At 45.6% G+C, this 12,999-nt stretch overlaps 1 protein-coding gene across 17 annotated transcripts in view; it reads left to right on the top strand.

Annotated features, from left to right (window-relative positions):
- The window catches only part of CCDC85A (coiled-coil domain containing 85A), a 231,256-nt gene that overhangs the window by 132,592 nt on the left and 85,665 nt on the right, over nt 1-12,999 (top strand). For 10 of the 17 annotated variants that reach the window (XM_080587533.1, XM_080587518.1, XM_080587530.1 and 7 more), the window contains one exon: nt 11,348-11,555. In XM_080587533.1, coding sequence (XP_080443659.1) covers nt 11,348-11,555 — 208 coding nt within the window. Of the gene's footprint in view, nt 1-2,560; nt 2,658-2,827; nt 2,974-3,800; nt 3,936-11,347; nt 11,556-12,010; nt 12,673-12,999 lie in introns of those variants that run through there. The other 7 variants (XM_080587529.1, XM_080587528.1, XM_080587524.1 and 4 more) reach the window with 6 other exon arrangements.

The following is a 12,999-nucleotide window of genomic DNA, read 5'->3' as shown; positions in this document are numbered from 1 at the left end:
CAAGTTTGAAGTCTGGCCTTAATCTTCATAAGCAAAATCTTATTTAGGCTGCTTTACAATGTAATGCCATCATCAGATTTCTAGCTAATAACTTCCCAGAAGCAAAAAATAAATAGTAACAAAGCATATCCCTGAAGTGAGTTTTGGGTACAAAAGCCTGAGCCTGAGCATGTCTGTGTCTTTGTTCAGTGAGGAGATGAAAAGAACAGAATCAGCTTTTAGGATCAAAAATATATCTCCGTGTTCTACATGTAACACTTGGTATGAGACGATGGTATGTAATGTCATGAAGAACAGCACATCTGACACCATTTGTCTTAGAGCATTACCACAAGGAAAATCACTATCTCCAGTCAGAGCTGTTTTGTACCCTTATAAATCCAAAAGAAAATCAGGTAGTTCAGTGCAAGGCATTGTCCTGAGAAAGAGCATTTAGTTGCAGCAGACCAAAATGTTTTTTTCCTCCAAGGGAACATATTGAATGAGCTATATTATTCTCTAGACAATGGACAAAAATATTCTTTATTATGAAAACTTTATGCTCTTTCATAAGCATTAATAATGGCAGGGGTATGTGGGTGGGAGAGCAGGTGGGTAGAAATTATAGATGGAAAAGCAAAATGGGATAGCTATGAAGCTGTAATTTTTTATGAAATATTTCTCCATATGATACTTCTTTCCTTCAGAACATTTTTATAAAAGAGAAATGCTTTACATTTCCTGCAGTCCTCAGGTTTTTACTTCATCGTTTATTTATTTATTTAAGTGTAGTGCTACTGAAAGGCAATGGGAAGATGATGGTTTAGGAAAGCCTTCGTTTATCCAGATGATATATAGTACTAACAGCAATGGAAATTTCCTTGTGCTCTGGGCCAGTGCCTGCATCTTAGGCTCAGAACACTATTCCTCTCCAGTGCTCATTTATTCTCCAGCATCTCTCCCAAGCCTACTGAGATGGAACAAACTTGCTTGTTCTTCTGGTGTGTGTTCCCATGCTTTAGAAATTGGATGGTTTTCCCTCTTTACCTTCTTTGCAGGGCACAGAGCAATAATAGCAGCAGTGGTCACTGCATACCTGGATGGACTCACCTGAGCTCCTGGGGTGGGCTCCAGGTCAGAGTACCAGCAATCCTTCCGTCTTAGGTTTGCTTGGAAAATCCCATCATATCTGATTCCTACATTGTAGCAACCAAATATTTCAACTCTCAGTGTTCTGAGTGTTTTAACACTTTTCAGTAATTTCTTTAAAAAATATTACTAGTCCTTCCATTATGAATTATAAGTAATGACTTTTTTTTCTTTTTTTCTTATTATTTCAATGCCTTTACTTCACTACTGCTATTATGAACCATCTTACAGATAGTGGTAAAAGTTTAATACCATCCCACTACTGAGATTTACCAGGGAGAATTTCCAATCAGGGTCCAGAAAACTTTATTAACACTGAATCAACACAGTTCTGCTTTCTACAGTGTGTACAGAAACACTTTCCTGAGGTGTTCAATTGCATTTTGATTGAAACTTGTATTTGTAGTTATATACATTTCTTTTCGTGTCTGAAAATAAAATTCAGTGAGCATTGAAACATTGCTATGTGGATCTCACCGGCTAGTTTCTTTCTAATTTAAAGAAATAAGCTATTTTAAAGAATAATGATAAAAAAATAATTGGCTCAAGAAAGAATGTTTGCATCCCTACTGTTCAGAACCAAATGGTTTAATAAGCACAATTAAAATCCTCGGTGGCCCTTCCAGTTAGAAGTTTGTGGGTATTTCTGTAACTTAAATGGAAAAAAAATCTGATAATTAAACTATTAGAGCTGTATTCAGCAGGGTTTGAGTGATTCCTGTAGGTTCTCACTCGTGGGCTCCCCTTTCCTTGTCACCTCAACCTATATGCTGGAGGCATTAAATCTATATTTATTTATGTAATAGGGATAACATGAGAAGTGTTCTATTGATTTCATTGACTGGAAACACGTAACCAGCACAAAAAAATAACAAAAAAAGCGCGACAAGTTAGAATAGATACCAGACCAGCTGCTCAGAGGCTTTTACAGCCAGATAAAGAGTTAAGACATGAGAAGTCATTTGAAAGAGGTAACTGTATCAGCTGGATAAATGCTTTTGTCCCTCTACGCTTACAAGTTCAAGTGTAATGCTTGACAATTACACAGGGGCATGAGAAAAAAGAGGGTCTTAGAGGAAGCTCTGGCTGGGCAATTTGCATGGGTCCATAAAGAAAGATGGAGAACAGCGGAGCATAAAGAGTCCCCGCCTGCACATCTAGAGGGGAAAATGCTGCAATCTGAATTAATTTTCATTAAAAAGGTGTGTGAAACAGCAGGAGGACAAGCCTAAGCTCTCTGCAGATGGAGAGGGCAGTGATGGGAAAGCATCAGCAGGGCAACCCTGTGCTGAAAATTCTCTTTATAAAGAAAAAGCAAATACGTTTACCTGTCAGCTGGGGGGGGAGAGGGGGTTGCATTTTATTGTAGGCTGTGTGTGACAGCTAGTCTACATGAATGTTTATGGCCTCAGGGATTTGTTTTTGTTTTTAGCACCTGAAAACCCTTGATAAATACTGGAAAATCCAACAACAACAAAAGCAACAACAACAACAAAGACAACAGAAGGACCTTTTCCCTTCTCAAAAAGGTCAGTCCATTAGCCACAAAAACAACAGATGTTGAAAGGAAGTAATTTTAACTGTAAGATTAAAATTGGCAGCAGGGGAAGATGAGTTGCCAAAATGTGTCTTTGTTTTGCTGTTTCTGAAAGCCTCGGTTCCTTCTAATGGAAGACTTCCATGTTTGGCCCCTGTACAGATATGCTTGTGTTACATCGGAGCTGCTGTGGCGCAATCAGAAGGCTCCAGCTGAAAAAGGGCCGAGAAGCACCTCCGGAGCAGTCAGCCCGTGGCAGGCTCTGCACTGCTTTGAGCACGAATGGTACCAGAAGTGGGGCTTTTGAGGTAGGTCAGTGAAGGCTGCAGTCACTCACTCAGGTGAGAATAGTTGCCCCACAGGAAAAAGCGATGGGGGTTTGGTTTGTGGGACTTCCCAAATCTGGCTGTTGTGTCGGCTTGTGAGCACCTCAGTCCCAAAGTAGCAGCAGCTGCCCTGGCTTTTCCTGAGGAGCTTTACCTTGGTTCTGCTGTGGTGTAGTTGCTATAGGATTGAAGGTGCAGTGCAGAATCCCCTATACTGTGCCAAGTTTAAGAAAAACAGATTAATTCAGGAGGGGGCTGTGGAAATCGGCAGAATTTGGAGGAGAATAAGAGAGCAGACATGATTTCCCACTGAGTGTATAGGATAGTTCAGAAATGCCATAATTACTTGGTAATAAGTTGTATGGAATCCTTTGTAATTGTTACACATCAGTAAGAATAAATAAGAAGCATTTTGTAAATGCAGTGGTCAGAGGAGAATAATTGAAATGTTAATTCAAAACATATGCTATTCTCATGCATTGATTTTTAAATTCATGTTATCCACTAATTAGTTAATGCCTGTAGAGTGCTTTTAAGATAGAAAACGCTTTAAATTGCTATGCACTATTGTTACTATCATTATCTACTAGGTTTAATTAGTTCGTGTACATTTTAATTGGATTATTGAGATGTAAAGTAGAGAATATGATTTGGGACCAAATGCCATCCTCAGAATCGTGGTGAAATGAACAGCCACAGTGCCCATACACACAAATAAGAAGAGTAGCTTGTCAGCCTGGTTGGATTGGTACATGTCGGTGTTTGTCCTGTGTGGATGGGTGCATCTGATGGCTTCACTCTGCCTTAAGATTATCCTTGTTGAAGACCAGAATGGGATACAGCCAGCCTGGCCCAGTGGTGGTGTGTTTGCAGAAGGATGTGTCACTGCTCAGGAGTGATTTATGGTCCTGGAGGACTAGAAACAAGAAGAATGTAGCACAGAGGTGAGGAGATTCTCAGTTTCCTGGGGGGGACCAGAACATTTCTGTCACCCTTTGAAGAAGGGGACTTGGTTTTAAACCAGTAGCATCTTTAACAGTATCGGGTTGTAGTTTATCTTTTTTCTTTCCATGTTTGTAACAATGACAAAACCAGCCAATCTTGTCCTTCGGTCTTGCCTGTGGTTCAGAAGGATCTAGGGAAAATAACTGATTCTATTCTGCTGTATTTATTTATTTAGAAATAACTACTTTTGAGGGAAGCATAAAGATCCTACTGGGAGAAAACCTCAGGGATGTTTTCCTTTCAATTTGGTCCAAGCACTGCTCCCCAACCAAGATCGGGGACTTTCTGGGTTTGTGTAAATTTGTAGATGGTCTGGTTCTAGAATTTGTTTTGCTTCCAAAACAGTAATGGGGCAGCTGGCAAATCTTCCCATCTGTTTGCAGCTAGGCTCTGTGTTCTGCATTTTTTCAGAATATTTTGGCTTCAGTGCTTATAAGACCCCCTGCTTACTCCCCCTCCAAAAAAAAAAAAAAAAAAGCATTATAGTGACAGTGAAAAAAGGAATAAGTTTGCTCTTAAAAAATGCATTTATTGAAGCTAAATCAGCTGGGGTTTTTTGATGCATGGCTGACTTGAAAAACTCTCTAACATCTTTACATTTTTGGTATTGGAAGGAAGTTCTTACCACTTGGACTACTGAAACTGGAAGGGGATTCCAGGTGACACAAGAAAAAAGTAGGTGATGTGAGGGTTGTTGAGGGATAGTTCAGTAATTGAGTAGAGTACTGAGTGCTGATCCAGTACTCCTTGCCAGTAATGGAAAAGTCACCTACTGAAGCCAGTAAGTTTTAGGACAAACTGAGACATCTAACATCTGTCTGTTTCCATAGCACTGAGTTCCTGATTTAAAATAATAATTAAAGAAAAAAAATCGAAAACAAAAAAAAACAAACATACCAAAAACCTGAGGTCTGTTTTCTATTTTAATCACAACTTTCTGTTACTCAGTTCTGGGGTCTTCTCTAATGGCATCTTATCCCAGTTCTTCAAACTTTGTAGGATCAAAGCCAGTTGTCCCAATATTCAGATATTAGGAGTTTTTTTTTTTTTTTAAACCTTTGATGAATGTTTGCTATGTCAGCCTAGGAAATGAAGTTTCTGGATTAGCTCCTCTTTTATTTCACATGGTGCTGCAGTTGCAAGAATTCCCTATGCAGTGATCTTGGTTTTTGCACGTTATTTATTTAATGTTACAAACAGAGAAAATACTTGTCCCCTCAAGAACCTTTTTTTTCTTTGGCCTGTAATATTTCCTTGTCAGAAGCAATGGTTTGTACTGCAGCCTATCAGTTTATCTTCAGAAGCACTTGCCCTTGGCGATTGTCATACATCAGTTGTGACAAAATGTACAGCAGTTGGATTCTCCTTCCATTCTGCTCCCTGTATGTTCCAAGCGTTGCAGTGTATGTCATCCCTAATTGCTAGCAATTGGCTGAGGTTGGCAACATTTTGCTGGCAGTTCTGAAGCAAAGGCTTGCATTCTACTTAAGCTAAATGTTGTTTCTCAGAATCTCTTCCAAATTGTCCCTCTCCCTGTTTTACCTCTGCTCCATTCAGTTTAACACTTCTACCTGGGTTGTTGTGCCTGTGGCTGATCAAGCCATACACAACGATTTTCTCTACCAATGAGTTTCTGCTCCGGTAAGGACAAAACAAACAAACAAAAAAAACCCAACAAAAACCAAAAAACACGCCACAACAAATAAACAAGCAAACCTCATTGCAGTACACTCCAGTTATCTCACCAGCAGTTTGCGGAATTCCTGCCTATCCTGAGTTGATTAAATAATAACTAAAAGTAGATTAGAAATCCTGATTTGGGTCCTTTCTTTTTGCTTTTACCGTTAACAAGCTAAAAGAACAACATCTCCAATAATGCTTATATCATTGCAACATTGTGTTGTGTAAAACATTATGATGGGGCATGTAATGTTAAGCTAGCACTAGATAGAGTAGTTCACTTAGCTAATATATTGAGCGCAGCTTAAATAAATATTTAATGGATTTATCTCACTGAGAGGAATCAGCAGAATAACTAAGAAGTTTGTTCATGGAGAGGAAAGCTGCAGAGGAAGGTGGTCTGTGGGGATCACTGTTCAATAACCTCATGAGCAGCATTTCCAGTTCCTGAATAACTTTCTTCCAAGTGTGGCACCATGTGCATTTTTAGACATATAAAAATATATAAAAAGATATATGTTTGTGTGTGTGTGCTTCAGCAGCTACTTCTCTTCAGTAAAGAATTTGCAAGTATTATTGCATGAGATGATGGTAAATACCAAACTCTATACTTACTGTATGTGGAACTGACAATACAGTTGGAAGCCAATACAGCCTCTGAGCCCACTTACAGAATCAGAACAGACCGTGGAGTGAAGGCATGGTTAGCAGCTTTAGTTCTGGTTTAGGCTTGCAACTTCACCTGGCATTGTGGTAGCTTCCCTGAGATATCATTAACTTCTTCCTTCTCCAATAATTTTTCTTGTTTTTCTCATCAAAAATCATCTGTGAAATCTTTTTTTTTTCCAAAAAACATTTTTGGAAAAATGTTGTTGGCTTTCCTCTATTGCTTCCACTGGATGGAATGAGAACCAATCCATTTCATTTTCTGAATATGCTCAAAGAGCTCTGCATGCTGGCTCCTTCATCCATATTATGATGTTGGACCAGATCACTGTGAAGAATTGCCAGTGAACTAGAGACTGAGGGCTTGATCAGATGCATGACACATATTTAAAAAAAAAAGTTATAGTAATTTATAAACTGATGTAGTAACAGAGGGAATGTATTCAGTAGGAAGTATCGCTTTCTGTTAGATAAGCTCTGAATGCTTCACTTCATAGGAATCCGAACATTGAAGGTTGGTAGTTTTGTTGTTGTTTTAATTTAAAAAGCGCTAAAAAAAAATGTATGTTGTAAATGCTTGGCGTTAAGCATAAGTCCTGTTATGTTGGCCTCTTAAATGAGGAGGCCAGAAGATAACCATCTTAATTCCTGTAGGGACTGTGCCAGCATTTGCCACTTCTACAGGGCTCTGAAGCAGAGGATTATTCTGTAGGCCATGTGCCTTTTCTTGCTTCCCACCACACAGTTGTTTAGTTTACTTACATCAGCATTAGTGGAAAGAAGCATCTGGCCCCTGATTAACTCACTAATCAAATATGAACACAAAACGAAGTCCAGTGTTACCCAAACGATGAACAGAAGTACAATTAAAAGAAACCCACAGATGCTCTGGTAATGTATCTATTTTGGATCCCAGCCAGAACAAACTGTTAGCTGTGTGGAAAAGTTGCCAAGCTCTTCATGATAAAATCAACCCCATAAACGGTTATAATTATTTCATTCTAACATCTTTGGATGTCTTATTGTGTCAGGTACGTATTCTGCTGGGTTGGAAAGGTGCCTGTTTCTATATTTCATTTTGTTTCTAAGGATCAGTCATCCAACCATTTGTTTAACCTTGAGCAAATTGTGATGCATGTCCATTTACATGCTCCTCACTGTAGTAAACAAACATGTTTAGGAGTATTGGCCAATACTTTCAAAAGCAATTTCCGAGTCAATTTGAGCAGCAGAATCTTTTCCTGGCACCCCTGTGAGTAATCCCTGATCTGGGGACCTCAGATTTGTCCTGGAAGAGGGCTGCAAAAGACTCCCATCAGTTTTCCAATTGAAATAAAAAGCAAAGTGCCCCTGTGAGATATTTCAGGATTTTTCATTCTGTTATAGATTCCAAGTGAACTCTGCAGGTCTGGCTGAACCGCAGTCACCACATGAAGTCAGGCAGGAAGTGCTAATTACTGTCTACTCCTCTCATCCCAGGGTATTTTAGTGGCTGTGCTGCAGGCTCACTGTCACGGTGTGTTTAATCTGCCCTGAATGCTGGCTGCTATCTATGCGGCTGGTCTTGTTCCACCTCCACTCCTAGGGTTCTGCATTCCCTTCACCTCCCTTGCATCTGATAAAGGCACTGCGAGCCACATCAGCGCAGCCATCCACTGGGAAACCAGTCATTATATTTTAGCAGTTGGTTTCGTTTTTAATTTGACTCATGAAGCTGATGAGGCTCACCACACAGTTGTGTGATCACTAGATCATGAGAAGTGTGGAGGTGGTAGTAGGAGGAAGTTCAGAGCAAACTTTTTTTCTTCTTGAAATTTTGAAAAGTTTCTAAATTTTGAAAAAAGATAATTTCTTATGAAACAATTTTTTTTTCTTAGAGAATAAATAGAAGCTATTTAGACAGATATCTAATTACAGGGTTTAAAGCAGAGACTTTCTTTTCCCTCTCCAGATTGCTAGTTTGGAAATTATTTTTTCTAGATTTCTTCTACATTTTCTTAGTTGTAATCCATGAATGTTTTTCTCTCTCAAAAATATTCTTGGGATAAGAAAGCTGCATGTTGCCTACTTTACAAAAATGCTGATAGTGGCACTGAAAACTATGTTTGTGGAGTTGTTTGGCACCTAAGCGTTGCAATAAAGCTGAAACACTGGCAGGAACATTTAAGAATCACGCAGTATGCCCTCACGTAGCCAGCCTTGTCTGAGAGGTTTGTACTCTCTGCTGTTTCCACTCATTTTTACTTTCTGTGGCTGTACCGGAGCGTCGGCTGTGCTGTGCTGCTGTGGTTGTTGGCCGGCGTTGTTTGGGAGCGCGTTTGCAGAGGAAAGCCTGGCAGAGCCGAGAATGGTGGGAGGCTTCTGAAAAGCCATGGGCACATGGGCACAAGAGCTTTGGAAATCCAATGAATATTTGAGCCGCTTCCCCTTTCACGTAGCATGCTGTCTTTAATCTCATTTAAAGCTGGAAAGGACACTGGCCATCTATACTGCTACGGATTTATTAAAAGCTGCAGTATAAATAAACCATGCCTAAGCAGTGGGTTTAAGCCAGAGAAGGTGAGTGTAGCTCAGACACTGGATGGTGACCACACAGAAGTTTGAGTTAGATGAAGGTTGGCCGTTTGCTCTTACCTCTTGTGAAGTCAGGAGCAAAGGACAAGGATTCTGCCTGTAGCAGTTATGAACACCAAGGTGTCTGCAGAGAAGGTCAGCTCTAGCTATGGCGTTATCTGTACTTGTGTGATGGAAGTGGGCAGGCAATGAAGTAGAAAATGTTATATGGACTGCTTAGTGTCAGTCTGTGAATTTTTGTATGTACTAACACTGAGCACTGTATGAGACTTGGGTAGGAAAAGTTGTTCTACTCTGTATTGTAAAATATTCTCATGTGAACACGTTCACCTAATGATACGTGCACAGTGAAATCAAGGAGGGACAGCCGGAGTCCATGCTTGTCAGAAAGCAGAGACTCCCGTGACAGCAGAGGCTGGTGCTTGTGGCATTTGGCACCCGGACGGCAGCTCTTCCTGTGCCTGCAGGAAAGAGCTACCTGTGCAGCTACTGCAGCCCTTGGACTGTTGTCCCCTGCTGCTTTTCCCCATGGGTACCAGTGACACTGCCGGGGGGTCCTGCAGTGTGCTAAGGGAGACTACGTGGCTCTTAGGGCAAGGGCCGAGGCATGGGGACCCCGATGATTCCCCCTCCATCCTGGCGGTGAGGGAAATGGGTGTGAGGAGGAGTGGATGGAGCTGGTGGTCAGTGAGTGGGTGTGCAGCTGGTGCTGACAGCAGGGATTTGGCTCTTCTGGCTGTGGGACCATTTGGGTGTTGAGGACTGCTGGGAAGGGATGGACCCACCTGACCAAATCAGGCGAAAGCATCTTTGCCAACAGGCTGGCTGACTTGGTGAGGAGAACTTCAGCCTGCGGAGGGACAGGAGAGAGCTGGTGACCAGCAGGCAAGAGAGGAAGTGGTAGGCCAGATTAGGAATCAGGATGTGGGGTGATGGGCACGAGAGACATCAGAAATGACAGGGCTGAAGGGTGCCCACCTAAGGCATGCACATGCAAGCGAGGAGGTGCCAAGAGGACAGCACTGCAGGGAGGAGCCCTCCTGGAGCCCTCCTGCTTTATCTGGGGAACGGGCACAGCTGGCTGCCTCTCTGAAGTGCCCGTAGATCTGCGTGTGCTTGTGGGGCTGCGATCTCCTGGAGGTGATGGAGGCGTGGTGGGATAGCTCGGGGGACCGGGTGCTGCTGTGGCTGGGTGCAGGCTCGTTAGGAAGGACAGGGTGAGGAGACGAGGAGGGGCCGTCACACGCTGGCAGCAGCGGGGAGGGCTGGAGCTCTGCCAAGGGACGGGATGGATGGGTGATGAGCCCGTGGAGAACTCCAGCTGGGGACAGGCAGCAGCCCAGTGTGGGCGAAGCCACGTTGGGTGGCTGCTGCAGACGCTTGAATGATGAGTGGAACGTCTAGAAGCAACTATAATTAAAATTACTTGAACTTTTCATTTTTAAAGCTCTTGCCACTTCCTTCCAATTTGGAGATGACATTTTTCAAGTCTGAACTCTGCTCAAAAATATTTTTGGAAAGTCTGAACAAAAGCAATTTAGCCATCTTTGTGTAAAATGACGGCTACGAAAGCATTCGTTTGTGTGACACATTTTTGGCAGACAACTGTTGAACAGCTTTAAGGCCTCACTGGAGATACCCAGTGAGAAGTGTTTGTAAAATCACCACGTATTTATTATTGGTTAGGGCAGTGCTCAGGCTCCACCCAGCAATTGGAGACGTGAAGTGGTAGATAACCTACAGGCAGCAGTGAAAAGCTGGTGCCAGCCCTCGAGGACCTGCCGGCGAGGATTAGCAGCACAATAGCTGCGTCCAGGGCCGAGCAGGGCACAGCAGGGAAAATGTCAGTGGTTGGCGAACCACGGTCAGCTCTGGAGGTGGAACTGGACGCGGGTCCCCTTGCTGCTAGCGTTTGGCACGCATCGCAAGAGCTGAAAGGGAAGGAGACTGCAGGTCCCCTTGCCACTGGACAGAGGCTGCTGCCATCCCAGCGTCGCAGTCCCCTTGCCCATCTGCTTAGTCTCTGCCCTTCAGCCTGTGAATGGGAACATTCAGGGGACTAAGACAAAAAATCAGCGTTAATGCAAAAAGTGAGTTTGTTTCAGGGCATCACCACTGATGATGAATAGCGCAGGCGCAGGGAAGTACTTGGCACCTGAGCAGCAAGGTGGAGTATAAAAGTCAAGTTTTAAACCTGCCAAGAGATGGGAATAATTATGTCCCCCTTGCGCTCTCGTTTTGATCTTGTTACACAGGCGTGAGTGCATGAGAAATTAGATCCTCTTCGCATCGAAATATTCCGGGCTAGTTTCACTCCATACGTGCTTAGTTCCACCGTTAGGGTTACATCTGCCCCACGCTTTTGAAGTTGGGCTTTATTAAACTCTCCCTAATGGCTCTGTGAATTCTCCTTTCATGTTTGTGTCTGCAGGAAAGCCGTACCTCCCGCGGACACGAGGCACTTGTGGAGGCACTCCCTGTTGCTGGAAGGCAGCGGTCCCGAGGCTGCTTCCCGTGGCGCCCGCGACAAGGGCTGTGAGGTGCTGTGCCCCGGGAGCGCCGCCGGGCCGAGGCAGGTGGGTGTTCTCCCTTGGAGCTTTCGGACTACCATTGCTCGGCCATTCCTCAGCCACCTATTGGTAAGAAACGTGGCGCCGTGTGAGCGTACAGCTGGCACACTGCTGGCTGCGAGGGGTAGGCAAGGCCGGTGCTTGCTGCCGCCTCGTCCCCGGGCAGCCCGGACTTGGCAGCGCTGCAGCGGGGGGTGCGTGGCCGTAAGGGAGGGCAGCCCCTCTTCGCGGCCTTTCACTGTGTCGTTGCTGTGGCTGCTCAGACGCTTTCATCCGAAGCTTTGTTCGTCACACTGGGGAGAATCTCAGAGGGCTGAAGAGACGGATGGGCACAGGAGAGCCCCGGAGCGGTCAGGTCCCCGCAGCCCCCACCTCCTGCACGTGCGGCCCGGGGCCGGCAGGGGGCGCCCGCGGGCCGCCGGGACAGCGCTGGGACAGGCCCCGCCCGCGCCCCGCCCGCGGCCCCTCCCACGGCCGTGGCCACGCCCCCGCTCCGCCCGCGCGGGCCCGCACGTGGCGGCGCGCCCCGCTGAAAAGCCGGCGGCCGTGGCGCGCCCGCCCGAGCCGTGCCGTGCCGAGCCGTGTCGTGCCGTGTCGTGCCGAGCCGTGTCGTGCCGTGCCGAGCCGTGCCGGCCGGAACCGAGCCGTGCCAGCACCGTGCGCTTGGGGAGAGAGCCGAGCTTGCGGGGTTCCTGCTTTTTTTTTTTTTCTTCTTCTTTTCTTTTTCCTCTTTTTTCACCTTTTCCTTTCCCGACCGGGGAAGTTTGCTGCCCGGCTTCTCCCCCGCTTTCTCCTCCTTCTTTCGGCCGCTGCCCGAGCCCCGACGGGCCCCCCCCGCGAGCCCCGGCCGCCCCCAGCGGCGGGGTGCCTCCCGGCCGCCGCCATGGCCAAAGTGGCGGCGGAAAGTTGCGGGGCGGCGGCGGCCGAGGACCTGTCCAAGGTGTCGGACGAGGAGCTGCTCAAGTGGAGCAAGGAGGAGCTGATCCGCAGCCTGCGCCGCGCCGAGGCCGAGAAGATGAGCGCGATGCTGGACCACAGCAACCTCATCCGCGAGGTGAACCGCCGCCTCCAGCTCCACCTGGGCGAGATCCGCGGCCTCAAGGTAGCGCCCGGGCCGTGCCGTGCCGTGCCGCCCTTAGCGGAGCTGGCCCCGCTGGGTCGCAGCCGGGTTAAGCGGCGCCATCGGGTGCGTGCGAAAGATCCCAGTGTGCGGAGCCGCAGGCATCCAAAACCCTTTGCTTGTGTTACGCAGCTTGCTGCCGCTGTTTTAGGATGGCTTCCTGAACTGTCGGGTACCTGGCAGGCTGCTCAGAGAGCCGGCCATGTCCAGGATGTGGGGTATGCAGGTGGTGGGAAACCCTGCGGCTTGGCTGGGGGTGACCAGAAGCAGTCCACAGTTTGCTGGATGAGGAGGACATCTGATGGTAACGCATCTCTGATCATGTCACCCTGAGTGGCATCTTCTGTGGGCTTTGCTGAGAGGCAGACCAAGTCTGTAACGATTTACCCCTTC

This window comes from Anser brachyrhynchus (genome assembly GCF_964034855.1).
Source record: "Anser brachyrhynchus genome assembly, chromosome: 3".
Taxonomy (NCBI): domain Eukaryota; kingdom Metazoa; phylum Chordata; class Aves; order Anseriformes; family Anatidae; genus Anser; species Anser brachyrhynchus.
The sequence above is the reverse complement of the archived record's forward strand: the minus strand, read 5'-3'. Positions and strand labels throughout refer to the sequence as shown.